The sequence below is a fragment of the Bacillus rossius genome, chromosome 5 (genome assembly GCF_032445375.1).
Source record: "Bacillus rossius redtenbacheri isolate Brsri chromosome 5, Brsri_v3, whole genome shotgun sequence".
Taxonomy (NCBI): domain Eukaryota; kingdom Metazoa; phylum Arthropoda; class Insecta; order Phasmatodea; family Bacillidae; genus Bacillus; species Bacillus rossius.
In genome coordinates this window covers 9,979,023-9,996,723 of record NC_086333.1, presented here as the reverse complement: position 1 = coordinate 9,996,723, position 17,701 = coordinate 9,979,023, and the positions used below count along the sequence as shown (strand labels likewise).

At 50.0% G+C, this 17,701-nt stretch overlaps 1 protein-coding gene across 4 annotated transcripts in view; it reads right to left on the bottom strand.

Moving 5' to 3' along the window:
• Positions 1-17,701, bottom strand: part of LOC134531581 (eukaryotic translation initiation factor 4 gamma 2) — a 247,063-nt gene that overhangs the window by 213,053 nt on the left and 16,309 nt on the right. The window contains exon 1 of one of the 4 annotated variants that reach the window (XM_063367295.1): positions 5,772-7,903. The exons of 1 other annotated variant lie outside the window; for it this stretch is intronic. In XM_063367295.1, coding sequence (XP_063223365.1) covers positions 5,772-5,846 — 75 coding nt within the window. In that variant the 5' untranslated portion in view covers positions 5,847-7,903. Of the gene's footprint in view, positions 1-1,606; positions 3,278-5,771; positions 7,904-17,701 lie in introns of those variants that run through there. 2 more of the 4 variants (XM_063367294.1, XM_063367297.1) reach the window with 2 other exon arrangements.

Genomic DNA, 17,701 nt, shown 5'->3' with positions numbered 1-17,701 from the left:
TGTGCTTTCTCTAGTGAAATGGAGGGTTCCTGCAATCGCGCTTCATTTTTCATAAACTGCAGAACGTTAGAGACGATTTCCCGCGCCTGCGAGTGCAGTTTTTTACTCTTAATTAACTTTTGACAACACTGGAGGCATTTTATGTATAAAGTTGTACTTTACTGAAGTACTGCACTACATATGCAACACTGGCTCTGAACAAAAGTGTACACTACATGCACACAAACCTCAGATCCAAACTGTAAACAAAAACGTTTAGTAAGTACCACGGATGTGTTAACGAACGTATTCGTCGGATTTCACCGAAGGACTAAGTTTTCACTCTGTGCAGTAGCGTGTAGCCCCTGTTATCAAGTTACGCATTATCGCTCGTTGCCGCGCCACGTCTGCCTTCTCCAGTGTCGGGACTCACATACACACAACGATTTTCTAACCGTCACCCAGGCTCGGAGTTATGTTGCGTCAACTATACATAATGCGACGATCTCTGCCGGAACCCGCGTTGATGATTACCGTATACCAGCCAGAAAGAGGTCACGTGCAGAAGTGCCGGGGCGCGCGGAAAGTGTCAATTAAAATTAGGGTTCAGCCCTGGAACAAAGGTTGGGGGGCGGGAGTGTACCGAAGATGCCCGAAGGGGCAGGATGAGAACAAAAAACAACCCGAGTGGTTAACTCGAAGTTCGCGGGACCACTGCGCTATCTAGGGATAAACTCCGAAAACAACCGCCTATCGACTAACCAGATGAAATGCTGAAGCCTGTGTCCGTTATGCTGTAGCCAGTGCTGCGCTCTGGCGGCCTAACTGCGAGGGGGAATGGAAGTACTCATCTCCAGCGCCCAGCGCCCAGGGAGCGCTGGTGGCCCTTCTCTGTCAGCCACGAGGTCTTAGTTTTAAAGGAGCTCGTCAGTTGTCATGGATGTCTCCAAATCGCACCGCAGCTCTGGAGGCTGAACGGCCTTGACTCAGGCCACTCGCCCTGCTGTGTTCATGAAAATGACACTCGCGAGGGGGCGGGGTAAGAGGGGGGACTAAGCGACACCACTCGGCATGGGAAAACGCGCCCTAACGTGACTTTTTATGAGTGAACCTAATACGTATGCGTGACGGGAAGAGCTGCTCTAAGCTGGGCTCTGAGAAGAGGTAACTCGTCCAGAGCTGTTGTATACAAATTTAGTCTTGCAGGGAATTAATGTTATAGGCCCCGGGCATGACTGCAAGCGGGGGAAATTTCATCCGAGCTGCTAACGTAATGGAGACTGATTCAGTCAATTTCATGTACATTTCAAGTAAAAAGCTTCTACAGTCTCTTGTAAATAGATGCACATATTGAGTTCTTTTACATTCTTACAACTGCAGGGTGTCTACAGGCAACAGAAAAATTAATTTGGTGACTTTTTGGTGACCTTTTCAAGAAAAGTTGATACTTCGAATTACACGTTTCATTTTTAGGTAAAATGTTTTCAGAAACGTTTCACATTATACCACACAGAAAAAAGGAATATTTTTAATGCAACTTATTGACTATGTAATAACATACACTATTGAAAATAACGAAAAAGCAACAAAATATACTAAAAAATATTACACAGTTCTATGTGCTTACCTTTTAATAGTCCCGGGTGTTAGCAGTTATACAAGACCACAATTTCAACACTGGCCAAAAAACACTGACAGTTAATATTTAAATTTGTAGGCCTATGTGTTTCTGCACTGTGGATATGGATAGAAACATAATTCATAATTTTAAGCCTGCTTTTTCAAAAATGTTATCCTATCCTCCATGCTGGTCATTTCCTCCTTATGCATTTCTAACATCCTGCGTTTTGTAGCTTGCAGTTCCTTCAGTTCTGACTTGGCTTTCCTCTTTGCTTCTACTTCCTCATCTTTCTTCATGTTTTTCATCCTGAGTGCTTCCTGTCTCCTGGCAGATGCATTCCTTACAGAATGGATCATTTTTTTAGTGATTTGGACATTTTTAACTCCACCTTCTGAATGAACAGAATCATACACACATCTCTGTGCTATCAAAGAGGCTTCCGACAAGTTTTCTACCAGACATTCTCTGTTCACTGAAAACCCCCTCTCAACTGCAGCATTGCCATGAAACATAACTAAAATCTTCTTGCAAAACTGAATCAGGGCAGCATTGTCCACCTTCGCCATATAGAAATTAATTCCAAAACAAGGGCATCCAATTTTTGAGACCTCCAATCATATGTCTCTATAGCATCTTTAACAGCTGCATTGTCACAAACAATCAAGTAATCTCGTTTGATGCAGTCTGCTACATGTGGAGCCATGTGTCCATTTGACACAAAAATGTCTAATGCAGTTGTAATGCGTGAGTTTCTTAATAGACTACTTCTGATGACTTCAGGCGATAAACAGGATGCTCCTTTAACAATTTTACTTTTGAGTGGAGACTTCACAGTAAACTTTGAAAATATATGTTGTAAGTAACACCTGCATTCATTTCTAAACAACAACACTACAACCTCTTTAAGGTCTTTGCATGCTGCTTTGGCACCAAATCCTATATCTATATTGCTCACAGCTTTCAAGACATCTGAATTGTATACATCAACATTTGTCAGCTGAACACCCGATTTGATGTCTTCTACCACATTTTTCTTCAAGATGCGAGTGCCAATGCCTATCAAGAGAGACAACGTATCTTGATAGAGCAGCGGAAATAAAGCATCATTGGACTGGAATTTCGTTAGAAAAGGCTCTAGCTGCAATGAAACTGATAGAAGAAATTCCAACTTTGCAAACAATAGCTTATCTTTCAAGGCTTCTTTCACTCTTACATAACACTGAGAATTCGGGGGATTTTTCTCTACTGCACTGACATATTTCACAAGTGATGGAAACATCTCAATGGCTCTTTGAAGTACTCTTGAATTTTCAACCCATCTAACTTGGCAGAACTTGAGTGGGAAAACTTCAGAAGCAGTCTTCAGAGTGTATTCAGCTCTTCTAACCGGAAAATCCCTGAACAGATAGTACACAAATCGCAAAAATTCATGTATTTTCCATCCTACTGTAGTGTGTGCTGTTTTATAAGCCCCTTGCACAACATGTAAAGGGCATGTTCCAGTATCAAAAGGCTTTCCATTTCCATCCAGCTCGTTACCAATACTGTCTTGCAAGTCACGTAAAAACTTTAAGTTCACGTTAGCAGGGTGGCTACCAAACTGTAAAGAATAAATTCCCTGACTTTTCCCTGACTTTTCCAGGAAAATCATTTTTATTCCCTGACCATGCCTAACAATCTAATCAATTTTTTTAAGCGTAAAACCTTCTTATTTTCACATATTATAACTAACTTATCAGATAAAATACACAAATATATGTCAAAACAAAATCAGACAAACAATAATAGCTTTTAGAAATTAAAATTTTTCGATTATAGTGTATGTTAAGTGATAATGAACTTGCTAATATTTAGTGAATTATATATAGGTACTAATGATCATACACATTCTTAAGCAATATTAGCAAACAATCTTACTTAAGAGTTTTTATTAGTTTTTCTATGTCTAATTGTAAGATAACAAATTAAAAGAGTAATGGGTCTTTTTTCTTAATAATGTACGTAATTTTGTTGCCTGTAAATAATAACGCATTTTTTGTTGATTATTTCTAAAACTTAAAAAAAAAATTAAAATTTGTATATTTATAAAACTGAATTTTATTCACTAAAATAAACACATCTCATAAATAATATTTCTTTAACTAGCTATAAAATAAATCCTTTTATAAATTAAAATTTTTCGATTATATTATATGTTAAGTGAAGATTAAAAACAACTGTTATATACGCCATTTTACCCAATTATGTAAATTATTGATTTATTTACTCATTTGATGTATAATAACCCAAAAAAGGATAATAGTCTAGACGTTCACAACACTGATCATTATAAAAAAATAACTACTATAACATACAAAGAAGATCGCCTGCAGTAGCGGTAGCAAAGCGAACGAACTATCTGTGACCTGTCTTCTTTGAATTCGAGATGGGAGCGGACGAACTAAAAGAGCGACCTAGTTCGCACGTGTGTGCTTTTTTTTTTTTGTTCCCAGTCGTGTAGTACTTCTCTACGTTTTACTTTTCAGATGTACTATTTATTTTATTTTGCTGTCCTCTTTGTGTAAACGTTTTTAATAGGAGCGCTCCCGGTCGCGAACTATTATGCGCAAGTCTAATGATTAGCTACTCTTAATATTTACCTTTCACTTTTCTTATCCTGTATTGGAATTCATTAAAAAAATGTTTTACTCCATAAAAGTAATGGGCTAAAAATTTGAATATAACCGAATAAACACTTTAACTCATTAATCACCTTTACTCTTAGCTTTCAGCAACGGCAATATTCTTCCCAAGCCCACACGTTCATATCTGATCCCGCGCACATTTTTTTCCCCCCATCTTTGTCTACTACTTCTATTCTCTCCTTTTTATCTTCAGAACAAAGCCCGACTAGCTTAATAAATAATACTGAAAACATGTACGCGCCACTATTCAAAACGTTTACACAAAGAGGACAGCAAAATAAAATAAATAGTACATCTGAAAAGTAAAACGTAGAGAAGCACTACACAACAAGACTGGCAACAAAAAAAGCACTCACGTTCTCATCCCAAAACGTTTGTGTACTTGTACCACAGTTGCCAATAATACGAGAAACAAAAATAAAACTATTTCGGTCATCTCGGTGTACTATGAGCTATAAAACTAGTAAGCATAGAACAATTTGGTACACGTACCATGACTATGGTGGCAATACAATGCATGCGCGCGCACGCCAGCCAGCTGTTATCAGCAACGCAGACACAGCAGAGTTTTTCATGGACCCGCGACATCAAAAATGGCTTCATTAAAATGTCAAACTTCGTATAAAATATAGTATTCAGAATTTCAGTTAATAATTCGCTACATACAATTAACAAATTAACAAAGATTATGAATAATATTAAGCTGTAAAATGCTGCAGCAGGAACTTTAGACAAGATTTAATTTTTTCCCTGACTATTTTAAAAATTTCCTGACTTTTCCATGACTTTTCCCTGCTGGCAAAATTCCCTGACTTTTCCCGGTTTTCCCGGTTGGTCGCCACCCTGGTTAGGCCCATCAACAGATACTTGCAAAATGTGATTTAGGGGCAAACCTAGATTGGCCATAGTAGTTGTGAAAGTTTCCAACAAATCTTTTGCTGTTGCTCGTTGAAGAAATGTTGATGTCAGGTACTTGGTCACAACTGCATTGCAATCTTCATCCCAGAAACGTACTATCAGATCCATTTGACCTTTCTGACTAATTTTATTTAAACTTTCATCGAGGGAAATAGCAAAAAAATTTGCATTTTTTACTTCATCTACAAGTTTACTTTGAAAATAAGGTCCAAGACCATAAGTAATAACATAGGACAATTTGTCCTTTTGCATCATGAAATTTTTTGCAATCAAACTATCGGGGAACATGTACGGAAACAGTTCAGAACTTGATCCTGAGCCACGTGAAGACCCATGAGTAACTACTTTATTTAAAGCCCAAACAATTTCTGCCTTTGCTACGTCATCCTTCAAAAAGAAATTGCCTAGGCCTATGCCAGAAGTACCTGCACATTCAGTTCTTTTAGTATCACTATTAGTTGTTCCGCTAGAACAGTCATTCTGTGTTTCAGTGTTCAATGGTGAAGTGCCTGTTGCCAACACAGATGGAGCATCATTTTTCTTAGAAAATTGCAGTAATGTTTGCTTACCTTTAGAGATTTCCAGGAGTTTCTGAACATGTTTTTTCCCCTTTTCATGAACTTTAACACAGTATACACCACCATGGGAAATACCAAAGTCGCTTCTACAAATAGTGCAATAAGCTTTGTATTGTGACTTTTCTACAGGCCTAAGCCAAGACGTCCAATTTCCTTCTATTGCGCAAGGCATTTTGAACCACTGATCTTGGAAACTGCACTTTCCAGGCATTTCTTTTATATTTCACACATATAAATACATAAACACGTGAAGACGTGTCAATCAGAATTTCCAGAACTTAAGTAAATAATTAACTGTAACTTTTTGTTACAACAAACTCTTTTTGTTACAACAAACTCTTCCATGTTCCTAAATAGCACATGATACATAAAAGTCAAGAAATATTTTGCACCAATTACAGAAAACACCTTTTGGCCGATCTATATTTAGTACCACGTGCTAAAACGTTGCAGTGGCGATTAATTAGAAAAGCACACATCGATTTACTGGTAAATAACGCACGGAACGTTTTTACTATAAACTCAGTTAACTGGCACACAAACGAAAACGTTTTCTTTCCGGTTTTATATTCACAAGAATTACAACTACATGACGTTATAATTAGTAAAATCCACGCCACTTTACACAACACAAGTCGGCAGCCATTACAAATCTACGTACAAATCCAAACATCCGTGTTTCGAAGACAAAGGAAACAGCAAACAGGAAAGCACTATCGATTAGACGATATCAACGTCTGCTTCCGCGAGACTATCGATGCGCATATGTCGATTTCTACACCCGCAAACTATCGATTTGTATTGAAACGTTACGTACGACGGGTAAATAAACATTAATCCGTGACTTCCACAACAATTGCGCCACTTTTTCGGTACTTCTGTGACCAGCGCTTCATTTTAGTTACTTATGGTGACTTCCGTGACCTGTAGACACCCTGAACTGTTTTTTCGCACCGAATCCTATGTCCACATTTTGTGTAGATGACAAGTTATTTTTCACATCAATTGCAAGTAGCTGTTTTGTGTTCTTCACAGGGACTCAGGGTGGCCACTCTTCTGGGATAATAAAATTCCTGGTTTTTTCCAGGTTTTTTCAAGGGTGGTTTTTATCAATATTTGCATACAATTTGCATTTTTGTTACACAAAGCACACACAATATGATGTTTTATTGCCGTTAAACAATAGACAACTTAACTATAGGCTTAAAAATTAAATCAATCAACTTGCTTAAAACAAAACCTACCACCAACAAAAAATTTATAATCTCACGTCACAAAAATTACTTGACACCAAACGCACGTGTTTTGCCCCTCTTGCGTGGCTGGCTAATGCTGTTCTTCCCATCCATGCTACCGATATAGATTTTAACATTACAGAAATTGCAAATAGCGTTCGTCCCGCACTTTGGATCTTTCTCCACCCATTCAAACTCTTCCGTACATTTGTCATTGTATGTGGTGACCGAACTCGTTGACATTTTGATAGTCTGCGCCAATTACATGTTAGATTAAAAGATTCAAAACAACGTCCCGCACAACTAAACTTTTAAAAAAAACTCGAGAAAAGTATCAGTGATACCGTGACGCAACAACATGAGCGCAAAGTAAAAACAAATATACATACATAACTAGTGCTACCAACATGCCGTGCGAGAAATTACTACCATCCTACAACAACATTTTCAGCCAAAATGCTGTTGCTTTTGAATACAGAAACATAATAAGTATGGAAGTCTGAATTGTTAACGGTTTCTTACGTACTACAAAAGTTTTTAAATGCAATATGAACAAATTAACTTTCACAAAATATAGCACACGAGCACACTGTCGTGCTTCGACGGGTGGTGAACGTGCTCATTTAACAGCCGTATGTTATTGTGATCGTTACTTCATAAAAAAAATTCCCGGTTCTAATAAAAATTCCTGGTTGATTCCAGGTATTCCTGGTTTTTTTAAGAAATCCTGGCTATTTCCCGTATTTCCCGATTTCCCGGTTGGCTGGCCACCCTGGGACTGGAAGTAACGGGCTACTAGTAACAAAGTTATTTGTAACAGTTACTTTTTTTGGTAACGAATGTGGTAACGCAATATACTAAGTTTTCAGTAACTGTAACAAAGTTATTTGTAACAGTTACTTTTTTTGGTAACGATTGTGGTAACGCAATATACTAAGTTTTCAGTAACTGTAACTGAATTACATTTTTCCACCTTAAAGTAACGATAATTGTCGTTACTTCTTGCGTTACATTTTTTAAAATCTATTTCTTATTGAACAAACAACAATTTGTTGATTTTTTTCAATCCCAGAACGAATATCCCGACAAGCATATTATTTGCGATGGTATTTCTTGTACTTGTAAAACTGCTGTTAGCTAGCCTGCGCTCGTATTTTGATTGTCATTTATTTGATATTTGCGACATGCAGGTTTACTGCTGTGCTGTTTAATTAATTAACATACCTGTGCACATGCACGAAAGCAATGACAGAATCTAATGAAGCTGACGTCGTACCGACGCTACCCTTAAGCCGGTTTCACCCGATCAGTGGCAGGTTGCCCTTTCGGAGCGCATCCTCTCCAAACCCCGGACGAGTCAAGTGAGAGCTCCGCCACGGGACCTAATTCGATGCATAACTTATAAACATAATATAAGTACAATGATCAGTCCCGTTAATTTCAATCACCACCAACACTTTAATTACTTAGTTAATCAATGCGCATCAGTGTAATTACGTGTAAACAACAGTCGTCCACTGACTTATATTTTCAAACAGTTACTTGCTAGTTTGTCATATATCAAGCCCTCAGCAATTAGTTTCCAGATACTAATTTGTAATTAAGTACCTGGAACGATTTTTTTACTTAAACTTATAGTTGTAAGGTGATATAAGTGTCTTGGCGCGCGGCGCGGGGTGGTGGGGGTAGCCCGGAAGCTACCCCGCGCGGCGGCCATCTTCCGGCAGTCTTCTCCAAGCTCAGGCCCGGGGCGCAACTAACGTTCCGTGAGCGGCCATCATCTTTGAATTCAACGATCACTCATTCTGCCATGTGAGTAATTACCCCAAAACTTCCTTTTATTAGCTGCCCACGTGTCCCCGAGCCCTTTTTCCGCGGATCCGGGACTATCCCGACCGGCTTAAAGAGCATCGAGTGCAACTGCGCCACTGGCTCCACTTGCGGTACTGGCCGTCTCCAGTGAACTTTTTAATTAACATGTCGTGCAAATGCCTGCCGGTATCACGAGCGAATAATTTGTAACGCCAAGCTTCGTAACGCCATCACGCGACCCCCCATGGTAACATACGGCACTGGCCGCCTCCAGTGAACTTTTAACCCGCAAGACTGCCGCGGAGTTAGATCGTAGCGTAATAATTAATTAGTGTTTTCATTGGGTAACCCGGAACTTGTACCGTGTACCAACGTAACTTGTCATTCGTGAGTAACGACTAATAAAGTTACTCAGAAACGTCCCCGTGTGTAATTTCAGTGTTCTTGTAATCCCATCAGCCAGGCATGCAACCCCCTATATTGCTTAGGGCGTATCCAGCACCAACACAGTAAGTTCGTCGTCATCGTAAGCCGACTTATCTAGCGGACCACGCTGGGGCAGAAAGAACCCACGATTCATCTCATGGTCTAGTTCAGGCTAGCCTGGCGCCCACCGGACATTCAATCCACATACACGTCACTGCAACCCGCTAGATATTCCCCCTCAGCTCCCACAGAGAGACGGGCGGCGGCAAATGGCGCCCCTGCGTGGTGCGTGACAAGAAAAACGAAATCAGAAAAATTCGAAAAATTCGCAGGAAAAGTAGGAAATTACGACGGAGAACGACCATTTTTAGAAAGCGAAGGGCGAATAGTCGCGGGCGTGACGTGGAAGGCAGACAAAGGTTTTTCCACCCCCCACCCCCTCAAGATTCAACATTCCAGCAGGACGTGCGACGCGGGCGGGCGACGTCACACTACCCCCACTCCGCGGCGACCGTTTCGCTCTCTGCTTTGTGCGGTGTTCCGGGCATTCCTCCTGCCCACCGTTCGTTCTCGCTCTTCGCTTCACACAGCCGGCGCGGCAGCCCCTTCCACCGACGATTTGGATCGGCGCGCGCAGCTCCAGCTGCCACCATTATCGGCCTCTGTTATATGCGACAGTCCGGGCACCTAGCTCGCGACCCGGCGTAGCGCGCACGCGGACACGCAACAAAACAGGCACGTACAGTGCGTGTCATCACACGGCCACGCATACGAGACGAAAGTTACGTGTTAACACTAGACATCATGTCATACCAGGGCGGCGGATTACCGGCTAATATGGATTTATTAACCGGACCGGAACCCGCCTGGGTACAATTCCTAAGTGGAAAGGGGAAAACGGAACCCACGACACAAGTTAACAACGGACTCACCGCGCCCGGAGCGACGGCTGTTTGCCCAGCGGCAAATCACGCCGAACACGTGCCCCAGTTACAAGACACCACGCGGTACATACCTGACTGGGCCACGGTGACCACACTCGCACGACCGAGCACTGGCCAGGCGATGTCGCTACCCGAATTCGGAGGGGCCCCACACGAGGACCCAAGCATGTTTCTCGAACAATGCACATCGCGGCTAACGCATAATGGCACACACCCTGCCGAATGGGCGGAGAGGGCCAGCGGGCAGCTACGCGGCGCGGCGCGGACTTGGTGGACCAGGTGGGGGCGCTTCGGAATGCCGTGGTCCGAATTCGCCGACAGCTTTACGCACCGGTTCGATACCGGATGCCCACTCATAGACTGCTCGGCGCAGTTTTATGGGGTTAGACAGCGAGAGGGTGAAGATGCGGAGGCATTCGTAGCCAATAAGATCAGGCTGTTTCGGCGAATTTCGCCTAACCAGGATCCCGCCCAAGCACTGCCAGTCGTGACCAAACTGCTTAGGGACGACCTACAGCCATTCATGCGGCTATACCAAACCACGTCCGTCGTGGACTATGCTCGACAAGCACAGGCCACGGAAAACAACCTCGGCGCCGGGAACCAGCGTCATCAGGCGTCCACGACCCCGCGACGACCTTCGATACTACCCCCACCGCCTCAGGCGACGCAAGATGTTCGCGGGCACGAGGAGCAGTCACGCGGGACAGCCGGACGAGCGCCAGACGTTAGGGTAACCGAAGCCCGGGCCCCCCAGTGCAGGTTAGGTTGCCCGCGCGGCACGTTCCATTGGCACAACGACTGCCCCCGGAGGAACGACTCACCCGGCCCACCGCCACCCACAGCACGACCGGACCCGCCCCCGCAGCGACAGACACCCCCGTTCGCCCCCACCATGTCGGGAAACGGGCCCCGGGGGGACCATTACTGAGTCCCCCGGCCGTGGCACCAGCTGTCCCGCCGAGCGCCCATCAACCCCTACCGACCCTGGGGCAACTGCACAGCCTGCCCGCCGGTCTTATGCGTGTGCTCGTGGAGGTCAACGGACACCCAGCCACCGCACTGATCGACACCGGAGCAAGTGCGGTCTTCGTGCGCCCCAACCTGGTGCCGCCTGGCACAATGCACCCGGAGCAGGGCGAACTACGCCTGGCCACCACCGCCCACACCGGACGGATGATCGGCCGCGCGGATATCAAGGTAAGCCTACGGGAGCTCGACACCAGGGTAAAGGCCATTGTAGTGCAGGATCTGAACGAGGAGGTCGTGCTGGGCATGCCGTGGTTAATTGACCAGGACGCCGTGCTTGAGCTACGTCATGCCCGACTCAACCTGGGCCGGACGGAACGCTACGTGGCTTACGCTATGGGACAGACGCCCGTGCCGGAAGGCACCATCACGACGTTAGCCGACATCCGTCATAATGTCCCTCCACAACACCAGGCCGACATAAACCGAGTGCTGTCGGGACGACCGGGCGTCTTCATGACAACAGGCCCGTTGAGACGCACCACGGTGGCAGAACACCGTATCCCGACCACCTCTGATCAACCAGTGTACGACCCACCACGAGGTTATGGTTTCCACGAACAGCGAGCCATCCGAGAACAAGTCACTGAGATGCTACTGAGCGGCGTTATCGAGCCATCACACAGTGCCTACAACTCCTGTGTCGTTCTGGCCTCCAAGAAGGACGGTACGAACCGGTTCTGCGTCGACTTCCGCCCCCTGAACGCCGTCACTGTTAGTGCCCCGCCCCCTCAAATCAGCGTCGAGGCCGCCGTGGCCGGACTGGGGAAAGCGTGTGTATTCAGCACGCTAGACTTAAAGTCCGGTTACTGGCAGGTGCCGATACGGCGCGAGGACCGGGAAAAAACGGCGTTCACGGTACCCGACGGACGCCGATTCCAGTTCCGAGCCATGCCCTTCGGACTGAAGTGCGCCCCAGCCACCTTCCAGACCATGATGACCAGGGTCCTGGAGGGCTACATCGGGGAGTTCGCCCTGGCATACTTAGATGACGTCATCGTGTTCTCGGAGTCGTGGGAGGACCACTGTCGACATCTGGCGCTGGTGATGGAGAGACTGGCCACCAATCACTTGACCGCTAATCCCGCAAAGTGCCACATTGGGGCGACCGAAGTCGATTTTCTGGGACACATAGTTAGCGAGGACGGCAACAGGCCACAACCGGGTCATCTCCGGCAGATAGCTGAAGCGGAAGTGCCACGCACGCGCAAACGGCTACAGCAATTCGTCGGTCTTATCAACTGGCTGCGAAACTATATACCTAATTTTTCGCAACGGATCGCGCCGCTTACAGACTTGTTGTCGCCCCAGACTCGTTATCGATGGACCCCGCCCGCCCAACTGGCCTTCGACGAGATAAAACAGGAGTTCACCCGATGCCACACACTAGCGCGCATAGACCCTGACCGGCCCTTGGTCCTACAGACCGACGCCAGCGCCCTCGGAACCGGCGCTGTACTGTTCCAGGTCGACGACCAAGGGGAGCGGCAAATAGTGGACTATGCTAGCGCTAAGTTTGGGGCAGCCGAAACACGCTACCACAGCAACGAACAGGAATGTCTCGCCGTCGTGTGGGCGATTAAGAAGTACCGCCCACACCTGGAGGGCCGTCCGTTTACGCTCCGCACGGACAACCGCTGCCTCACCTGGCTGCATACCATGCAGGGGCGGAAGGGGAAACTGATCCGCTGGGCACTGCTCCTACAGTCCTTCGACTTCGTCGTTGAGCACGTGCCCGGCGTCGAGAACCAGCTCCCCGACCTGCTCTCCCGTGAACCCGACACCAGCGAAGGGGTGGTGGATGACCACGACTGGGAAGACGTCCTGCCCCCAGACTACGCCACGGCACGAGGCGCCCAACAACCCGCCTACGCTCAGAACATCGTAGGCGAGGCCACGGACGACGCGCCTCCGAACACGGCCGCCGACGTAGACCGCCGCGTCTTAGAGGCCCAACAGCGATCTCCTGATGCCCACCGCCGTCGGCAATCGGCCGAGAGAGTGGGGCAGACGACCTGGCTCCTCCAAGGGGACAGGATAATGAATAGGTCTCCCGACCCGACGGGAACATGGAGGACCTACGTGCCACCGGAGGCCCGCGAGGCCGTGTTGCTGTTTCACCATGACCACGACCTCGCGGGACATCCGGGGGCAGATCAGACCCACCGGGCCATCGGGCAGTACTACCACTGGCCCGGGGTAGCTCGGGACGTCCGTGAATACATCAAGGGGTGCGAGGTCTGCCAGCAGCGCAAGGCTCGGCGTGGGGACGGGGTGCAACAACAACAACCCCGCCTACCGTCGACGCCATTCCAGACCATCGCCCTCGACGTGATGGGGCCCTACCCGCGCTCACCACGTGGCAAACGGTTCCTGATCGTCATCACGGACATGTTCACCAGGTGGACCGAGGCCTACCCCTGCGGCAACTCCCGGGCGGCAACCATCATCGGCCTACTGACCCGCGAGTTCCTTCCTCGTTGGGGCTACCCCCAATCCGCACTGACGGACAACGGCAGCCAGTTCCTGGGTGCACGTTGGAGGGACTGGTGTCGTGAGGCCCACATCGACCACCACACGACGCCCTCCTACCATCCAAGGGCGAACCCCACTGAGCGCCGGAACCAAGAGCTCAAGATCCAGCTACGACTCCGCCTCGGGGACGATCATGCTCAGTGGGACAGCCACGTCGCCGACGCGCTCTTCTGCGTCCGGAGGCGCGTGAACGCCGCCACCGGCATGACACCTGCGGAGATGGTACAGGGCCACAACCTCCCTCTGCCCGGCGAGTGGGCCACCCACGGCGTCCCCCACCCCGAGGAGCGAGGGGGAGAACGCGACCAACGGCGCACAGCTGAACATGATGCCGCCCGGCAACAGCAGGAACAGTATACCCAACATATCACCCCCCAGACCACCAGGGCACCACCCCCTCTACGGACGGGAGACCTGGTGTTCGTGCGGGTCCACCCGCTGTCCACCGCCCCGCGGAATTACTGCGCCGGACTCGCACCCCGTTGGCGGGGGCCCTACGTTGTCCAACGCCGCGTGGGAGCGACCTCGTACCGGATCAACCTAGGTGGTCGCCATGTCCGGAAAATTCATCGAGACGACCTCCGGCTAGCGGCCGTACCGGGTGCCCCGCCGCCCGATGGAGCGGATGACGACGGCCCAGTGGAACCCCGAGACGACGATGAAACAACTCCGGCCACCATGAGCCCGACGCCGCATGGGATGGGCCCCGCGGACGAGCCCCACCCCAACCCAAATGGAACCCCGGACCAGGCCGTTACCCCTCAAGGGGCTCAACGGGGCACCACGCGCCCCAAGAGGCTCTGCTTCGCCCCCACGACGGCAGGCGAAGAAGGCCACGGAGCTGGGCCCGCGTCTCAGAGGGGCGAGGGGTCGCCTGGCGAGAGAGTAGACCGCCCCCGCCGAAGACGACGCCGCCCTGCTCGGCGTCGGGGCTGTGTCCCCGACCGCGCCCCCGACGGGAATATGACGAGTCCCACAGGCGAAGTCCGCGTGACACGCCCAAGCGACGGCCCGGGAACCAGCACGGACAATCGGCTCGGCACGTCCGGCCCCGGGACGCCAACGCCCGGGACCCCCCCATCCGACCCGGCCACGGTCTTCATGGGCCCCGACGGGGATTCCAGCCGGAGCACGAATAGGCCACGACGGGAGCGCCACCCTCCGACGTGGCTCCAGGACTATGTGCTCGACGACGGCGAGCCAGGCGCCGCAACGCCGCCGCCCGACCCGGCAGCCACTGTCGCGTCGCCCCGCAGCGAACCCGCCGGACGTGAACACTCCCCAAACCGGGAGAGCTCCATCGCCCACGACGTGGCCCTACAAGGGGGAACGGACCGGGATTGGTCAGGCCAGTGTCGAATTACGGAGGCGACGCCGTCGGAGCTCAGGGACCTTGACGGGAACATGTCCGACGCGAACCCCGTCATCACGGAACCAGACGAGCCACTAAGCATTGCTACGGGAAGGCCACGACGGGAGCGCCACCCGCCGACGTGGCTCCAGGACTATGTGCTAGACGACAGCGAGCCGTGCGTCGCGACGCCGCCTCCCGGCCCAGCTGACATCGCAGGGATTGGGGCGGCGTCCCCATGCGCCGCGATGCTGCCTCCCGGCCCCGCTGCCTTCGCAGGGACTGAGGCAGCGTCCCCGTGCGCCACCGCTTCGTTCATCGCGACGCCGCCTCCCGGCCCAGCTGACATCGCAGGGATTGGGGCGGCGTCCCCATGCGCCGCGATGCTGCCTCCCGGCCCCGCTGCCTTCGCAGGGACTGAGGCAGCGTCCCCGTGCGCCACCGCTTCGTTCATCGCGACGCCGCCTCCCGGCCCAGCTGACATCGCAGGGATTGGGGCGGCGTCCCCATGCGCCGCGATGCTGCCTCCCGGCCCCGCTGCCTTCGCAGGGACTGAGGCAGCGTCCCCGTGCGCCAACGCTTCGTTCATCGCGACGCCGCCTCCCGGCCCAGCTGACATCGCAGGGATTGGGGCGGCGTCCCCATGCGCCGCGATGCTGCCTCCCGGCCCCGCTGCCTTCGCAGGGACTGAGGCAGCGTCCCCGTGCGCCACCGCTTCGTTCATCGCGACGCCGCCTCCCGGCCCAGCTGACATCGCAGGGATTGGGGCGGCGTCCCCATGCGCCGCGATGCTGCCTCCCGGCCCCGCTGCCTTCGCAGGGACTGAGGCAGCGTCCCCGTGCGCCAACGCTTCGTTCATCGCGACGCCGCCTCCCGGCCCAGCTGACATCGCAGGGATTGGGGCGGCGTCCCCATGCGCCGCGATGCTGCCTCCCGGCCCCGCTGCCTTCGCAGGGACTGAGGCAGCGTCCCCGTGCGCCACCGCTTCGTTCATCGCGACGCCGCCTCCCGGCCCAGCTGACATCGCAGGGATTGGGGCGGCGTCCCCATGCGCCGCGATGTTGCCTCCCGGCCCCGCTGCCTTCGCAGGGACTGAGGCAGCGTCCCCGTGCGCCAACGCTTCGTTCATCGCGACGCCGCCTCCCGGCCCAGCTGACATCGCAGGGATTGGGGCGGCGTCCCCATGCGCCGCCATATCTATGCAGCACACGTTCAAGTGCTGTATTTGGCTGAAGATACCAAGTGACGTCGGAGACTAATCGGCAAAACCGGGCTTCTCTAGGGGGGGGCGTTTGACGTCGTACCGACGCTACCCTTAAGCCGGTTTCACCCGATCAGTGGCAGGTTGCCCTTTCGGAGCGCATCCTCTCCAAACCCCGGACGAGTCAAGTGAGAGCTCCGCCACGGGACCTAATTCGATGCATAACTTATAAACATAATATAAGTACAATGATCAGTCCCGTTAATTTCAATCACCACCAACACTTTAATTACTTAGTTAATCAATGCGCATCAGTGTAATTACGTGTAAACAACAGTCGTCCACTGACTTATATTTTCAAACAGTTACTTGCTAGTTTGTCATATATCAAGCCCTCAGCAATTAGTTTCCAGATACTAATTTGTAATTAAGTACCTGGAACGATTTTTTTACTTAAACTTATAGTTGTAAGGTGATATAAGTGTCTTGGCGCGCGGCGCGGGGTGGTGGGGGTAGCCCGGAAGCTACCCCGCGCGGCGGCCATCTTCCGGCAGTCTTCTCCAAGCTCAGGCCCGGGGCGCAACTAACGTTCCGTGAGCGGCCATCATCTTTGAATTCAACGATCACTCATTCTGCCATGTGAGTAATTACCCCAAAACTTCCTTTTATTAGCTGCCCACGTGTCCCCGAGCCCTTTTTCCGCGGATCCGGGACTATCCCGACCGGCTTAAAGAGCATCGAGTGCAACTGCGCCACTGGCTCCACTTGCGGTACTGGCCGTCTCCAGTGAACTTTTTAATTAACATGTCGTGCAAATGCCTGCCGGTATCACGAGCGAATAATTTGTAACGCCAAGCTTCGTAACGCCATCACGCGACCCCCCATGGTAACATACGGCACTGGCCGCCTCCAGTGAACTTTTAACCCGCAAGACTGCCGCGGAGTTAGATCGTAGCGTAATAATTAATTAGTGTTTTCATTGGGTAACCCGGAACTTGTACCGTGTACCAACGTAACTTGTCATTCGTGAGTAACGACTAATAAAGTTACTCAGAAACGTCCCCGTGTGTAATTTCAGTGTTCTTGTAATCCCATCAGCCAGGCATGCAACCCCCTATATTGCTTAGGGCGTATCCAGCACCAACACAGTAAGTTCGTCGTCATCGTAAGCCGACTTATCTAGCGGACCACGCTGGGGCAGAAAGAACCCACGATTCATCTCATGGTCTAGTTCAGGCTAGCCTGGCGCCCACCGGACATTCAATCCACATACACGTCACTGCAACCCGCTAGATATTCCCCCTCAGCTCCCACAGAGAGACGGGCGGCGGCAAAGCGAGAAGCCAAGAAAGCAGTCCAGAACTTTCGTTGCCGTGGCCTTCATATTC